The 17,191-nt window shown below is 39.9% G+C and overlaps 1 protein-coding gene across 1 annotated transcript in view; it reads right to left on the bottom strand.

The window, feature by feature from the left end:
• COL25A1 (collagen type XXV alpha 1 chain) overlaps positions 1 to 16,910 on the bottom strand; it is a 469,169-nt gene extending 452,259 nt beyond the window's left edge. Inside the window, 2 exon segments of the mRNA XM_021101684.1 lie at positions 14,180 to 14,249; positions 15,348 to 16,910. Coding sequence (XP_020957343.1) covers positions 14,180 to 14,249; positions 15,348 to 15,644 — 367 coding nt within the window. The 5' untranslated portion in view covers positions 15,645 to 16,910.

Below are 17,191 nucleotides of genomic sequence, written 5' to 3'. Positions count from 1 at the left end.
ATTCTAACATACTTTCTTCCTAGAATGTATAGAGTCAGGGCCATTATCTAGCTTCAGCCCTTCTTTTGCAAAACTCCTGTGGGCTCAGGCAAAAGATGACAACAACTGAAACTGACAGGATCAGAGAAGAGCATCCATATACCTGGGCAGCTAAGGGCTGAGCTGTTTGAGATGCTAGTAAAGTGAACACTGTGGGTAGGTAGCAGGAGAAGCAGAGGGCAAGCAAACAAGGCAGGGACCAAAGGGAGCAGTAACTGGCCAAGAACAGGCAAACAAATCTTAGAGTATGGACTAAACACAAGCTATATGAAACAGCAACACACAAATAACGGGAACTGGATGGAAGAGTCCAGAGAAAAGCCAAACTAGTAGGTAGATAAGATAATCAAAGTCAAAACCAGGATGGTGAAATAGCACAGAATCCAAGAGGCAACCACATGCTCACACCAGGCAAATTTGGCCTATGTAAATAACGTAATTGCCTGGACACACTATCTCAAAACACAAGAGTAAGGTCAGCAATTCTTTCACATCAGAGGAGCATTCACTGATACCCAAACACAGGAAGCTAAGTCTTCCAAAGTGGTCTCTACCTTAAACACATGTTCAATGTTACCATTTTAAAGGCCATTTATGTACATCATGTCAGTAATAAGGCATAGCAATCAGCACTAACCCCCATGAGTCTAGTATATAAAGACTATAAAGCCAAACTGAAAGGAACTGTCCTTTAAGTAATTTTAGCAATAATAGGAAAATTGAATAGTACATAACCCATAAGAACATGGGTAAAGAAAAAAAAATCAACAACCATTACTACACTGAAGAGTAAAAAATTTCTTATCTATAGAATTTTTTCCTGTTAAACTACTTTAGTGTAATGTAGGGCGAAAATATATGCTCCAATAGAAAACTATGCATTGTCTATACCACACCCTTCCCACTCAGATATCTGATTTTGATTCTTTGGGAGCTATTTTAAAACTCTACAAGTTGTAGACAAATAATAACAAAGCAAAATAACTCTTGTCTATATACATGAAAATTCTTTCTGAGTGCAATTAACTTACCTCCCTCATTATGGAAAGGCCAGTTTTGCCTCCATTTATACATCAATTTCAATTTCTACAAATGTATCTGTCTTTTTTACTTTTTTATTTTATTTTATTTTTTTTTTTTTGGTCTTTTTAGGGCCACACCCACGGCCTATGGAGGTTCCCAGGCTAGGGGTCAAATTGGAGCTGTAGCTGCTTGCCTACACCGCAGCCACAGCAACATGGGATCCGAGCCATGGTTTGCAACCTACACCACAGCTCAGCTCATGGCAACGCCAAATCCTTACCCACTGAGCAAAGCCAGGGATCGAACCTGCATCCTCATGGATACTAGTCAGACTTGTTTCTGCTGAGCCACGATGGGAACTCCTGTATTTGTCTTTAAATTCTCCTTTGAACTGGTTATAACATCTCACCAGTTACTTCTTTAATGGTTTAAGTAAGATCATTAATACATGTTCATTTTCTATCTATATGAAAGTCATGATTTTACCTCTTCTGAAAGCTATCTTTTAACAGTAGTTTTGGAAAAACAATAGTTACTTTTTGAAATTTGGGAGAAATATTGACACTATCACTGATATTTTCTCAGGTATGCTGCTGGATTTCATCATGAAGTATAGCTATTGCCCAGGAAAAGCCTAGCAGTTTGGGGGCCTAAGGGTGACAAAGCTCCTGATGGGTCAAATTAGAGGTGGACATTTGAACAGCTATAGGGCCATCCAGGCAAAATTGAGTTTACATTCCTGCTAGAGAAGGAGAGAAAGAGAGGATGGAAAGAAGAGAGGCCTGACTCTAATAGGCATTCTTACTGGAGAGCATAGCATATCTTTCTTTTTTTTTTTTTTTTTTTTTTTTGACCTTTCCCATGGCATGCAGAAGTTCCCAGACCAGGGATTGAACCTGCACCACAGTAGCAACCTGAGCCACAGCAGCAACAATGTAGGGTCCTTAACCCTCTGAGCCACCAGGGAGCCCCCAAGGTCCTCTATTTTTGAAGTTTTATTGACATACAGCTACATCCCAAAGACAGCCCTGTCCACTCTGCCAACAAAAGACCACTTTGGGGCAATGTTTATACACGGAGAACCTAATTAGACCATCACATCTCTGTCTCTGGGTGGGTTTGTTGTGTTCATTCTTGGTTTTCAGTTTAATGAACACTATTAATCTCATCACATCCTACAACTTCAAAAGCCACGTGAATGTTCAAAATGATAGTGGCATATGACTACAGTTAAACAAAAATTAAGGCTTTAAAAAATTGAAAGTTAGGAGAAAAATGAAATATGATACACATATCTAAGGGATAAACGTGACCAATTACAAAATTCCTCTCCGTGGGATTTCTTCTTGAGGACTGAGGCTGAAGCAAGGGGTTTTAGCTCAAACAGATAAAGGCTTAAAAGAGTAAAATATATTATGAATCTAATGTGCATGGGCTCACACATAGAAAACACAAAGTATACCCTCAGACCTCCCAATTCAAGGGTGCTTTTTGCCATAAAAATAAATTAACTTTCTTTTTAATATTCAAAAATGGTAGCATAAATGTTACCACCAACACATAGCATTTTCATACAGAACTTATATGCAAAACCAAAGCAATACTCAGGAAAGTATCCTCAGAAGTAGCTGCAGTTTATTTTTTTATTAAAGTATTAAAAAACTATTCACAGAAAGAATCTATATACAAGAACATAAAGGCAATGGTTTTTTTGTGTATGTACTTTCTCAATGCTAGAGTTTTTCTTTTATTAAAAACTTCTGGATGCATACTATATATACAGTATTGTATATACTATGTCATACTATCAAGCCCACTGCTTAAACTCTTATCTGTAGGGTTTTGACAGTAAATTTAGGGGATAGTTTGTTCGGTTAAACCTCTTTTCTGTAACTTACAATAGCTTTGGCTGGCATGTATGGTCCTTCCAACCTTTAGTACTTGGTCAGCCTATCTTTGCTGCTTTACTAATAATCGTCTTCTCTCAAAAGGTAAAGCTGTACAACCACTATAGAAAACAGTATGGAGGTATTTCAGAAAACTAAATATAGAACTACCATATGACCCAGCAATCTCACTCTTGGGCATATATCTGAACAAAATTTTCCTTGAAAAAGATACATGCACCCGTATGTTCACTGCAGCACTATTCACAATAGCCAAGACATGAAACAACCTAAATGTCCATCAACAAATGAATGGATTAAGAAGATGTAGTATAGGCTCAGTCAGTGATTAACAAATCCAACTAGGAACCATAAGGCCGCAGGCTGGATCCCTGGCATTGCTCAGTGGGTTAAGGATCCGGCATTGCCGTGAGCTGTGGCATAGGATGCCACAGCTCCGATTAGACCCCTAGGTCTAGCTTGGGAACCTCCACATGCTGCAGGTGCGGCCCTAGAAAAGCTAAAAAAAAAAAAAAAAAAAGATAAAGAAAGAAGATATGGAAGATATGGTATATATACACAATGGAATACTACTTAGCTATTAAAAAGAACAAAATAATGCCATTTGCAGCAACATGGATGGAACTAGAGCCATTCATACTAAGTGAAGTAAGTCAGAAAGAGAAAGACAAATACCATATGATATCACTTATATCTGGAATCTAATACATGGCACAAATGAACCTTTCTACAGAAAAGAAACTCATGGACTTGGAGAACAGACTTGTGGTTGCCAAGGTGGGGGGTTGGGGAAGTGTGATGGACTGGGAGTCTAGGATTAATAGATGCAAACTATCACATTTGGAGTGGATAAGCAATGAGATTTTGCTGTACAGCACAAGGAATTACATCTAGTCACTTGTGATGGAACATGATGGAGGATAGCGTGGGAAAAAGAAAGTTATATATGTATAACTGGGACATTTTGCTGTACAGTAGAAATTGACAGAACACTGTAAATCAACTATAATGGAAAAAATTAAAATCATTAAATAAATAAATAAATGGAAAAAAAAAGCAAAGTTCAACAAAGCTCAAAAATTTGTCCAATTATCATTCTGTTATTTACCCAGTAAGACAATCAAGGTGTTGCACTTGGCATAACTACTGTCCATACCAGCTACTCATACAGTAAACAGCACTGGTGATGACAGTAGACATTCATTTCAATGCAAGGAAGAGAATATCTTTCAAACTTCCTTTCGTTGTACTCGGTATAGTATAATTATACCCAGATTTACACTTTCTCTCTGAAATGTACTACAGATATCCCTTCCATGTTGGCTAAAATGTTGTTAATTCCTGAAGATTTTTTCCTATTATTATTTAAACATGAATGCACAATTCATATTTTTTCACCTTGTATTGTCAATTCAAATTTCAATACATAAACATCATCAGTTTAATACAAATAAAAATTAGATCAGTAAAAACATCTCAAACCAAACACTGTAAATCAAGTATAATAAAAAAATTTTTTGAAAAAGTCTCAAAGGTCTTAGAAGTATCTTTAATAACAACCTTCTCACAATATACATTTTCTATAAATAATATAATTTGGGGATAGTTATTTTTTGTAACCTACTTTGCAAACCAAGTATCACTATTAGTTGAAAAAATGCTTTAAATAAATATACAAAACAGGCAATGGATTGCTATAACTTGGTAAGAAAGCCCCATATTAATATCTAAAATTAAAGAATATGTGAAAATACAAAAGAAGAAATATGAAAAAAACATACGAAAAACTGCATAAAAACAAGAACAATATTGTGACTTCGAAGCTTAAAAAATAAATGACTTTAAGAAAAGGGACAAGGGAAGATGATTTCCTGATACACAGTTGCGTGCTCAGTTACACAAGAGTACTTTTCCAGCTTTTTAGCACCACTTTTACTATTAAAAGTTCTTTGTTGGATTATTACAACTCATTAAAGAGCAACATTATATGAACAGTCATTTCTGAATTCCATTTCATTATACTAAATAATTTCGCTTCCATCATTCCTTATAATTTTTCTTAGTTACAGAATTTTGGAGATGAGTTCGGTACTGATAAGCATAGGATATATCTAGTCACAGAAGCTGGAGTCACTCCAGGGATTGGACTTTCAGTAATTTTCTAACAATATGTAGTGGAGTCTCAAGGGTCTCTGGAGATACCTCAGGGGCCATTATAGGGGAGTGGGGTGGACAGCAGAAAGATCATACAGGGTTTGGCTTCTATCCCCTCAGACCACTGAGGTCAGTCACTGTATGTGTAGATAACATTGTATCCAATGTCACATGCTGGGTTTCCTCATAAGATTTCATTTTTTTCTAAAAGTTCAGCCTCTTTGAGAATCTTGGAAAACCCTTGAACCACCTGATCTCTAGATTTGTATTAGCTTTAATATGTTTTGGCTCACAAAGTCCTCAGAGCAAATGTTTAAAAGGCATGGGGATAAGGATATTAGTGTATATAAAGAGATAAAGAATAAAAGTTCTCAACCAAGTCAAGTTGACAGACCTTCGTTATGATCATTTTGAACTTTTACAGCTAACGTTCTATAGAGAACTCTACAACATGCCCTAGAGATAAAGAGATACAAACCAGATCCCGGCCTTGGAACCATAAAGGAGATTGTAGAGATGGACTCCCGACCCACTCCCTCAGGAAACAGAATGCAATCACTCTGTGAGACCACTTAGCCGTTAGCATCAGGATCGGCCCACAAGGGACACCTGACCCTTGACACACTAAACTCACTTGACCCCAACCAGGTTGACAACCATCCTCAGAAAGGCAACTATTTGAGATGCTTGTGTTCATTCAAACTTCATCTGCTCCGACCCTGAGCCCTAATTTTTTTTCAGTAAAAAATGATTTTTAGTATTCCAAAGTTCCCTGGCAAAACCCTATAATTTGCTAGCAATTCTAACATAACTTTAAAGTCAAAAGATTGGTTTTGTGCATGGTTTATGGAAATATTTTATCTTATGATCTTTTTATGTACATTTTTAAAATGCCAGCTGGATTTCGAAGTCACTGAGATGCAAATTAGAGTTTCACAATTCCTGGAAGGATAATACAATTTACTTTTAATAACTGCCAGAACTGACCTAAGATATGGGCATGTTGGGAAAGAACCGTGTCAATTTTCCAGGCATATTTAATTCTAGCATCTTAAGGATCAAAATAATACCACCCTGCTGGCCCTGTAATTGACTGGAAGGAGAGACTCCCGTGAGATTTTTCTTTCCCTTTAGCTGCAACAAGAGCAAAGAGGATGCTGGAAACAGAACTATAATGGAGGATTCCTTTGACTCTCTAGCCATTGTCCAGGTTTATATTATAACAGGAACTCTGAAGTACCAAGCTTGCTAAATATGATGGTAAAGAGCTATGTTATCAAGAGATTACAGGATATGGGTGGCTTTTTCCTTCCCCTTTTCTCTCTCCTTACATGTGAACTCTCTGATAAAGAAAACAAAAATAAGAGTCACGTTGTGGCTCAGCAGTTAAGAACCTGATTAGTATTCATGAGGATGACGGTTCGATCCCTGGCCTCCCTCTGTGGGTTAGGTCTGGCATTGCCATAAGCTACAGCAGATTCCACGTGGATGTGGCAGCAGCAGCGTAGGCTGGCGGCTACAGGTCCAATTCGACCCCTAGTCTGAGAACTTTCATATGCCATGGGTGCAACTCTAAAATGCAAAAAAAAGAAAAACAAGAAGAGAAAAATAGATTTTATCTTTGCCATGATCAGGTCTACTTCTAGTTAGATATATTCTAACTATTAGTATAACCATAATGTACAAGCTAGAGCTGGCTACAATTCATCCAATTTCCTTAGCCACTTAGCCTAAATGTGAAAACTGTATTTAAATATGTGCTGATTGCATTTAAAATACAGGAAAAACTTTGTGTACAAAATCCAGAAGCCTAGACCTCCCCAAATCTAAATTATGAATATCCAAATGAAGTGGGATTTGGCATTCCTGGTAAATTAGACTAAGCAATCAAACTAAGGAACACAGCATGAGAAAAATTAAGAATGCATTCCAACTATCATACTATGTGGTGACTGAAGTTGAAATGGAGACAGATGAAATGATGTAAAAAATGTGATAGTGATTCCAAATGATTCTTGATTCTGAGAAATTACAGAATATAAGCACAAAATCCAACTGGTAAATTCAATTACATTTAGTTCATTTCTTCTAGCTATTGGAATACCAGGCTTATATATGTGAATTTATCTATTAAATAACTAAACTTTTTGACTAGTACAAATGTGAAATGACCAGGTTATTTTAAATATCTTAAAGCTAATAGGACATTCTAGTCTTCAAACATAGATGGAAAAATTACTTGCTCCCTCTATTAAACTTTTCCATAGCAAACAGAAGTCGAGGGATAAAAGTGCTAGGAATTTAAGAAGGAGCTGAAAGGATAGAGGAAGTTCCACTTTTCAGCTCAGTTCCTCCTCCTTGTGGTCACAAAGGGAAGGTGCCTGCCATCTGGAGGCATTTCTTCAAGGAATCCTATCATTTAAATGACAGAATACTCATGTAAAGGAACATGTGATGCCAATGAAAAGTGCTCATTTTCTATTTGTGAATTCCATTTACTTTTCTTCCCACTCTTCTGCATCTCCTTTTTAAAAGTTGACTGTAAAACATCTTTTAACTGGAAGGTTGCTCAACACATTCCAAATGAAACAGTAACTATGCATGTAAGAATTTAGTATGTGTGTGTGCCAGTCACTGCAAACACAAATTCCAAAAAAAAAAAAAAAAAAGTGTTAAATATCTAAATATCATGGTGCATTAAGCCATTGGACCTTCACCAGGACTGACAAACCAGAGAGGGGGGATGCTTCTATGTTTAGTGGTCACATACTAGGCTATATTGCCTGCAGCCCAGACTGACTCATAACAGTTTTCACATTCTCAGCTTCCAACAAACCACCAAGTAGCATTTATAAAGTAGAAGGGTTGAATAAAAACACTTTTTCATTATAGGCTTTGGATGGTTTCCACTCAAGATAACATAGAGCGATGTTACTTTGCCAAGAGTCTAGTGAGCTTCCCCCTGCACCAGACATGCCCCCTGAACTGTAAACCTGTCCTGATTCTGGCATGTTTACCCACCAGCTATCCATCCACCTAAGCTCATAGAAGAGAGGATGCCCTCCTCTACTCCTAGATCTAATTTTGACATTCGAATCCTGTTTTTTTTTAAATGCCATACAGTTGACCTTACACAGGTACCAACCAATCAGAAGCACGATAGGTTATTAGGACCCTGAGAGGCTCCTGTACCTATTCAGTCTTCACATGAGCTAGAACAGTTAACCCTGATGCCGAATGTATGCCCTTCTTGAAAGTAATTCCCAGCTCATGGGGAAAAAAAAAAGAAAAAAAACAGAATTACTAATTAGGAAAGAGAAGCGAGTATTTGAAGGATTTGCCTCTTAGTGACTTTTAGACAAGAGAAACAGAAGAGAAGCTAAGAGACAAGAACACTGCTTCAAGAGGCAACGCGTTCCCCATCCTTCGGGTGACAGGGCATTTTGCCGGCTGTCACTACTGAACCAACTAAAAGTGTTAGACTGAAACCGTTGTACTCAGTAAGGACTAAAACCATTTAACATGAAAGCTTTGAGGCACTCAGTTGTCTCACTGTATTGTTTGGCCCTAGGAGAAGAGGAGAATACCTGCTATTCTCATTTAAATAGCATTTATGGCATTTTAATTTGCTTTCTTTCTGCAAACGGTTTCTGACTATTCTTTACCTCACATAATTGAAAATCTATACATTATTATGTCCTTACTTGATGCACTCTTTCCATTCATTGCGTGGCTGGTTAGGAAAAATGTATAGCATAAGTGAAAAACCATGTTAGTAGGAAACACAGGTTTTATATGATAAAGTAAATGTATGTTAGCAAAGTAATTTAAGAGTCTTCTTATATGATGGGAAAGGGTGCACAACCTTAAAGCTACAGTTAACATTTATTTCTAACCCAAATGAGAACATGCCAGAAAACCAGTCCCCAGAGGCTGTATCACTCACATTTATGAATCAGAGGTACTTCTACTTGCCTCTATTTAATTTTATTTTGTGCCCAATCATTTTCATTGACCTGGAGGGTGTGGAAGAACTTTGGAAATCATGGAATATGTCTTTCTTGTTTCTATCTAAATTCTCTGAGCAGATGACTAGATGTGCTACATTTTTTCATCATTATCTGAACCTTAATGGAGCCAGGTTCAGTGGAACTATTCAGTACCACCAGGCAGGAAGTTTCAACTCTTATTCAACCCAAATCTCACTGTTTTCAGGAGAAATGTAGAAAAACAGATCCCCATCCTATCTATCACAACCTTGTACACATAAAGGCCACTTCTGGTTTCAGTTGAATATTACCGTAGGTAAACCATCTATCAGTGTACCTTCGTCTGGCCATAAATTTGGTCTTGGAACACCAAAAGCCAGGTGAGGCTATACAAATCAGTTTTTTATCCATTGCTAGAGCTTTTATTTGTAATCAGAAGCCAGGTTTTCTCATATTATGACTTTCTCCTACTGTGAATTTTTCCTTTTCCCGCCCCAAGAAAAGCAAAAACAACAAACAAAAACATAGTATTTACAGTATCAAAGAAATCTTGGTCATGTGCCCCAAAGCATACTGTACTTTTTCTTGGTTGTACCTGTCATGCCTACAAATTCATATCTTTTTTTTTTTTGTCTTTTTGCTATTTCTTGGGCCGCTCCCAGGGCATATGGAGGTTCCCAGGCTAGGGGTCCAATCGGAGCTGTAGTCTCCGGCCTACGCCAGAGCCACAGTAACGCGAGATGCAAGCCGCATCTGCAACCTACACCACAGCTCACGGCAACACCGGATCGTTAACCCACTGAGTAAGTGCAGGGACAGAACCCGCAACCTCATGGTTCCTAGTCGGATTCGTTAACCACTGCGCCACGACGGGAACTCCCATATCATTTTTAAATGTCTGCCATCTTCATTGAAATGTAAGCACCATGAGGGCAGATACCAAGGCTACCTTTTTCATGAGCATTTTCCCCATACCTAGGCATTTAGCACACAACAGCGTCCTCATACCTAGAGAACTGACTGATGCCCTTCAAAATCATTCTAGTCTAACACGCATATTTGGGGGCTATGAGAACAGATGCTATAAAAGTCATTCTTGGAAATGATTTCCCCAAGATTGTATAACATGTTAATGACAAAGCCAGGATTAGAACTCTGTATTCTCGGGGGGGGGGGGCTATATTTTTATCAAAATTTTATTTGTTATAAGAAAAAAATCAATATACTTTATTCAAAAATAAGATTTAAGAATAGCGTAAATACTCTCTCATTTGTCAGACATAACATCTTCAGGATTTTTTCGTTGAACTAATTTACAGATTTTATATTCCATGACCCAGATGATATTAATGCAACCCCTTGATTAGGAAAAGTTCTTTATCTGAATATAGCAGAGGCTATCATCAAAGCAGTCTTATGGGTTGATTGATTGCTCCTCCAGAAATTCTGCCATGGAAGAAAGCCCATTATTGGTCATCATAACTAGAACTCCAAATTCTTTACTGCCCATTCATGTTCTCTGTCCATTACACCACAGAGGTTCTTTCATCTAATTCCCTGGGCAGGCAACAATACTGATGAGTAAGGTATAGAAACTTTTCTGATCTAAACATCTTTTTGCTGGCAGCTTGGTTCCCAGTGTTCTTTATCAGTTGGAACATAGAAACGACCCCATAAATATGGCTGGTTTGTACAAACTTTACGTAGGACTCCAAGAACAAAACAAACAAACAAAAAAATGGAATTCTATAGCCATTGGAAAGACTCCAATTATTTATTTATTCTCTCCTATGAGGGTCATGTTTTCCAGAGGCCAAATCACAAATGTCAGTTGAATTTACAAGGTTCAGCTCCTGCTAAATCAAATATTCTGTTAAACAGAACTCTAATTTGTATGGTTTTTAAATTTTTATTCTGAGGTTTCTTTAAAGCAAATATTCAAAAATAGAGCTTCTCTTCAGCACTTGAAAAAAAGTAAATACGAATTTGGGGGAATGATGAAGTGATCTAAAATTGGATTGTGGTGACGACTGCCCGGTTCCATATTTTTTTAATCTTTAAATCTACAGTTAAATATCATAAAATATACTTCAGTAAAGCTGTTAAAAAAATATAAGTGCAAAAATGAGTCAGATAGTTAAAGTTCTTCTTTTTGTAAACATCTGGTATCAAAACTGTGAAGACATTCTTTATTCCCACACCCTTATGCCTTGATTCTATCTACTTCAATCATGGTTTACTTACAAGTTCAAAGGTTTTTCCTACAATTTTGGTAAACATAATTTAGTAGACTAGTACAAATATCTTTAAAGAACCCATCTTGATTGATGTAGCACTAAGAGATACTGACTTATTGATTATCTGCATGAATGATCTACAGATATATTTGCCTAATCAAGCAGATGTATTTGTTTAATTTTGTTTAAAAACCTGCCATTAACTAAGCATGGGGTTTTGAGCAAGTTATCCACCTCCAGGTCTCATTTTTCCCACCTACCACATGTGTCCCCTTGGACCAGAAAGAATCAAGTAACACATAATACATTACAAAGAATAGTAACTGCTTTCACCTAATGAAGAGCCATTAATATGCCAGATTTTAGGTAAACTATCAACCTATGAGGAAGGGAGGATTAGCCACTATTTTGCAGATGAGGAAACTGGAACATAGAGCGTTCCTTACTTTGAACAGGTCACACAATTATTTAGTAGTCGACCTAGGATTCCAATCCAGAATCATCCAGCTCCAAAACCTATATTCGTCCTCAATTCCTCATTAGACTTTGGGCTTTCGATTCTGTCAGATGTGAGCATGAATCCTGACCTTGTCTTTACTATGTTAATTTTGTCACCTTCTTTGAGCTCAGCTTCTCCATCTGTAAAATGAGATTACTAATACTTAATTCTCAGGGTTGTTGTGAAGATTAAATGAGAGAATGTTTTTCCCACAATAAAAAACCATTCATTCTTTTTCATGTCTCTCCCACAAAATGTCCTTCTTGTGTTTAAAAAAAAAAAAAAAATTTCAAGCCTATGATTTCTTGTAGCCTACCTGGATAAACCTCACTGGGACTGGATTCTATCAAAAGTGAACACAAACAACACAGCGTTAGTCCTCTGCATTTAGTCCTTGGCTCTGTGACGGGGACTGTCAACAAGAGTGTCAACTTCAAGGGGTGGGCATCTGTCCACAGGAACTGGGCTGAGGTCACAGACTTATCTCACTCTGCCCTACAAACAGATGTCTGGGTGACAACTCTTAGTCACTGCAAACCAGAGTGAAAGCCAAACCAGGTGGGAAGTGCTGTATCTCCTTTCTAATCCTCTTGGCCAGAGCATTCATTCCCTAAAACAATACCTCACTGACCATAATTCAAAATAGCTGGTTTTCCCCAGAATACTATTTTCAACATAATGCCTTGACTTCAATTATACCTTCACAAGCAGAAAAGAGTGGTTCTATAGCAGTCATTTGTCAGCAAGAAACCCGTTTAATTTCGTGTATTGGAATATGCACCTTCAGAGGTTTACCTCTCAAGTAACCTGGTGAAAAGTGGTATAATGTAGAGCTCTAGTGGTGGCAAGAAAGTAAAGCAACCATTAGTGAGAACCGACAAAAAAGCCAAGGAAACCGCCATTTATTATTTATTTACTTGTTATCATGGTGAAATCACTACTTATTGTTAAATCAATATGTTAAGAAAAAAAATTGGTTCAAAATGATCTTCCAAAATAATTATAAGGTGAACTCAAAAGGTAAGTCTTTCATCCAGATTATAAACTAGACCTCAACAACCAGGTTACATCAAACATCATGAAGCAGTTAAACCCAAAAGAACAGAATTCGGTGCTGTGGTTGTCACTTTTCCACTTTTTTACCAAGTTCACTAAGAATCCTACTAATTAAATACTAGTTATTTTTCAAAGCTAGCAAGAGTATTGTATAAAGAAAACGCTGGATTCTAAGTCATATGATTAGTGAGGTCCTGTTCCAACTGTCTTGGGAATTTAAATAATCCCTACAGGCTGATGAGGTTGTTGTTAGTTAATTCCTGCACTAGAAAAGTGCCTTCCTTGAATTTCTGACTTCTGAGATCTTTGCCAGCTTAGAACAACTAAGAATGAAACCTACCATGGCCAACATTAACTGTTTGTTTTCTTGTTACCTAATGTAAATGTCTTCTCAATTGAAAGGGCTTCATTTTTTTTTTTTAATATAGCTGCATTATGGTCAACGACATAGCAGAACATAAATAGTAAAATTTTTATGATGTACAACCAGGAGTTGACATTTGCAATTTCTAAACATGGTGTCTGGTTTAGCTGTGTCAAAACAAATTAACATGAGGCAAAAAAAACTCAGAATGTGGGAAAAAAAATACAATAACTAGCCTTTCCATACAGTGTAAGTAGCTAAGTATCACATTCCTAAATATTAAAGAAAATGTAAGAGCTTCACTTTTCTATACACGATGATAAAAGGAACTAAAATGTTCATAAATACATTAACAATATTTATCTGAAACAAAAATCTTAAGACTCACAGGAGTCTTTCATGACCTATCAGTTGAATCCACTGAGAGAACCTTTCTGACAGAAAATAAAAGCAGTGAAGAAATGAAGGTGGTTTACTAACATAATCACATGTCGAAGAGAAAAAACAGAAACCTGTACTAATGCAACATTAGCACTAAGGAATTCAGAATCTAACGTGTTCTCTGCAGAAACATGCATCTTTCATCACGTATATTAAAATGGAATAAAACTGAAGAAAATTTTCAAACTGTGAATCTAAGAATTTTGTCTTTGGACATCACCTCACCTGTATTTTCTTTGGTGATTATCTCTACCTTCTTTGCTTTCCCTTAACAGACCATGGTATGCTGCTTAAAATAATATTTGGCGCTTTATGTGCCATTCTTTTACCCAGACATGTTGATTTTATTAAAGAAACTTGGGTCTGCATTCTTTCTTGACTATTATTACAGGTAGACTTGACAGACACTGGACCTTTGTTTTAAAATGCTCTGCTATGGAGGAAATCTTGTGAAATAAGTTCCATTTTACCTGCCGGGCAGTTGCACTCTGAAGGTGCTTCTCTTGCAATTCTTATTTTAGCCATATGTTCATAGGATTTCTGTAGGAAAAGAAGATGTATTAACAATCATCAGTAGCAGTATAGAGAAATGGATTCTTTGGGGACTCTTGAGCCATATGTTTGACTTACCAGCCTGTATAACTAATGTTTACATATGTACTTGGACTTGAGTCAAAAGGTAACAGTACCCAAGCCCTAAAAAAGAAAATGACCATTGACATGGTCTCAAGACTGTTAGACTCGTACAACATCTTTCTTCATTTTTCAACTACCACCACCCTCTCTCCCAGCTCAAGCATAAGCAGTCAATGCAAAAAACAAACAAACAAACAAAAACAAAAAACAAAACCCAGCATGAACATGGTGCAGTTCCAAGCAAGCTATGGGTTTTAAAACAACCAATATTTTATACATGAAGGTCAACCGCTTATCATGTTATTCTGCAACTCCTGCCAAATAGCTTCTCTGTTGGAAGAGCAAGTCCCAGAAAACCCTCTAACTGTAGTCTAAAGCACCCCTGGTTTTGATAAACATAACATAGATTCCTTTCAACTCCCTACTCCGATGACTCTCCTTTCACAAACACCCCTGGACTGCATCCTTTACAAAAAAACAAAGCTACCGTTTTTCTTCTTGTTAAAGATTTAATATGAAAACATTCAATGAGTGAAATAATTGATCTAAAATCATAATGTAAGATTATTTCACTTTCAAGAGTGATTACCATTTGTTTAACAACACCTACAGCCCTAAGCTTCTTATACCATACATCGGATAAAACAGATGTTATCTCTCCAAGGAGTATTTTTCACAACATTGGGAAAGATTCACATGTGCCTCTAGAAACTAAAAAGAGGTAAAACGCCACCCTGCCATTCTGCCCCCCCCTTTTAGACCTCCATATATGTTTAGCATGCAAACATTCGGAAGAGTAAGGGAAGATGACAGAGACAGGGTGATATGAGAGGATGTGCACATACAAATATATGCTACAGTGAGCACAGGTGGGGGCCTAGCATAAATGTGTACACACAGCCATACCACGTCTGCGTACATTAAGGCAGAGGCCGGTCGTGTACACAGAATCACGCCTATGCAAGATGTACTCCACTTGCAAAATACCCCAGCCTTCCACACCTGAGCCAGTAGTCGCTCCACTTTTTCTTGCACCACTGCTTTCAGCTGATCCAGACAATCAGGCAGCAGACGGATGGAAGGGTCCCCTTTGGCAGCTTCGAGAGCGGCGATCCTCGCCTGGAGGTCGTTGGTTTTCACCCCCAGGTAGAGACAAGACATCAAGGCCACCACTGACAGGAGGGCGGCCAGGACCGCGCACGGGGGCACGGCCCGGACACAACGCTGCCGGGCTGGGCTCGGGTCCTCAGAGCCCGGTTCCCGCCCCCCTCCTTTCCCTGCTTGCTTCTTCATCAGCATCGTGGCGGGGTCGGCTGTCTCGGCTTCGCCTCCCACCCTCTACCACTTCCAACAATCTTAAAAGAAAGCAAAAGGACGATTCCTCCAAAGTTCAGTCCTGGTGGCTGCACAACTAGTTGGCGGAGTCTGAGCCGGGGAGTGGAGGTGGACCGCTGCTTTCCTCAGCGTCGAGACCAGCAGACGTGGACCATCCCCCGCTCTCTTCTCCCCTCCCAGCTGCGAGTGAAACGCACCCTCCGACTGGGGACTGGTGGCAGTGAGGTAAAAACCGGGATGAAATCCACCCGGGTGCCCTCCTTGGCCCCTCAGAGGACCGGGACCTCCCTAAGAAGAGCGGCCGCGCGAGGTCCGAGGGACAGCGGCCCGAGGCGCTGAGAGGGGCCGCCGCTCGCCCTCGCCTCACAGCGCCGGACCTGTTGCGCCTCTGTTAGTTTGCCTTCTACCTATTCGGTGTTTTTCCTCACGCCGACCTGTTTCCCACCTGGATTCAGTTCCAGGCAAAACGGCTGCGAGAGGCTGCGAGAGCGTAATGCAAAGGGGGTGGCCACGGGGGAGAGAAGCGAGGAACACCAAACACCCAAGGAGAACAGGCGAGTCGCGAGGGCGAAGTCGCGGCCGCCCGAAGTATCTCCGCAGCCTCGCGTCTGCGAGCCTTAAATACCCTTCGGGATGCTCGTGTGTGAGTGTGTGTGTGTGTGTGTGTGTGTGAGTGTGTGAGTGCGCGCGCGCTCCGAAAGCGCCGTCCCTCCTCCGACCCCCTCCAGGCGCGCGGCCTCCCGCCCGCGGCTCCGGCTGCAGTGCGCCCCCACTTCCAAGCCTAGGCTGGAGCCCGCCTCATTAGCATAATATATTCACCTTCGCCCAGCCCGCGGGCGGTCCGAGGAGAAACTCCTGAGGGGCGGGGAGCTCGGGCGCGGGGTGGGGGGGGGAAGCTGAGCCGGAGGTCTTTCATTAGCATAATTTATGCAAAGAGCTGGAGCGGCCCCCGCGATGCGACCCCTCCCCCCTCCATGGAGTAACTTCGGCGGCGCCGAACGCCCCTTCTCCCGCCTGGGCCGGGGGCCGAAGCGGGGTCCGTTGAGGGGAGCGGCAGCTCTGGCTCATTCGGGCTCGGCCCTGCGCCCCCTCTTTATCCTGGTTAAATATGGAGGAATGGCCTCCAGGAGGGAAGAAGGGAAGCAGAACGCTCTCGCGCTCTCGGTCTTCACTAAAAGCAGCGGCGGGAGCTGTGGTGCAGGCTTTTCCCTCCTCCCTCACCTTCCCACACGCCGAGAGGCCAAGTGTCTGGCTGACGCCTGTAGTACATTTCCCCACTTCCCCTCGCTTCCCACGGCCACGCTGCAGCCTCTGACTGGGGGAAGTTTTCTCTCCCCTCCCCCAGTCTCCTTCTGTCCTGACGAGGCTGACGCTCTTCCCCGCCCCGTGTTCCTAGTCTGTACTAGGGTGCTAATGCATTTTCCTGATTCCCTGTTTTGTGGGATTGAAGAAGCGAGTGTTGAGGTATACACACATTTCTCAGGCTTTCGGAAAAGACTGAAGAATGAGGT

The sequence above is a fragment of the Sus scrofa genome, chromosome 8 (assembly GCF_000003025.6).
Source record: "Sus scrofa isolate TJ Tabasco breed Duroc chromosome 8, Sscrofa11.1, whole genome shotgun sequence".
Lineage (NCBI taxonomy): Eukaryota > Metazoa > Chordata > Mammalia > Artiodactyla > Suidae > Sus > Sus scrofa.
Note: the sequence above shows the minus strand (reverse complement) of the source record. Positions and strands in the feature narration are given on the sequence as shown.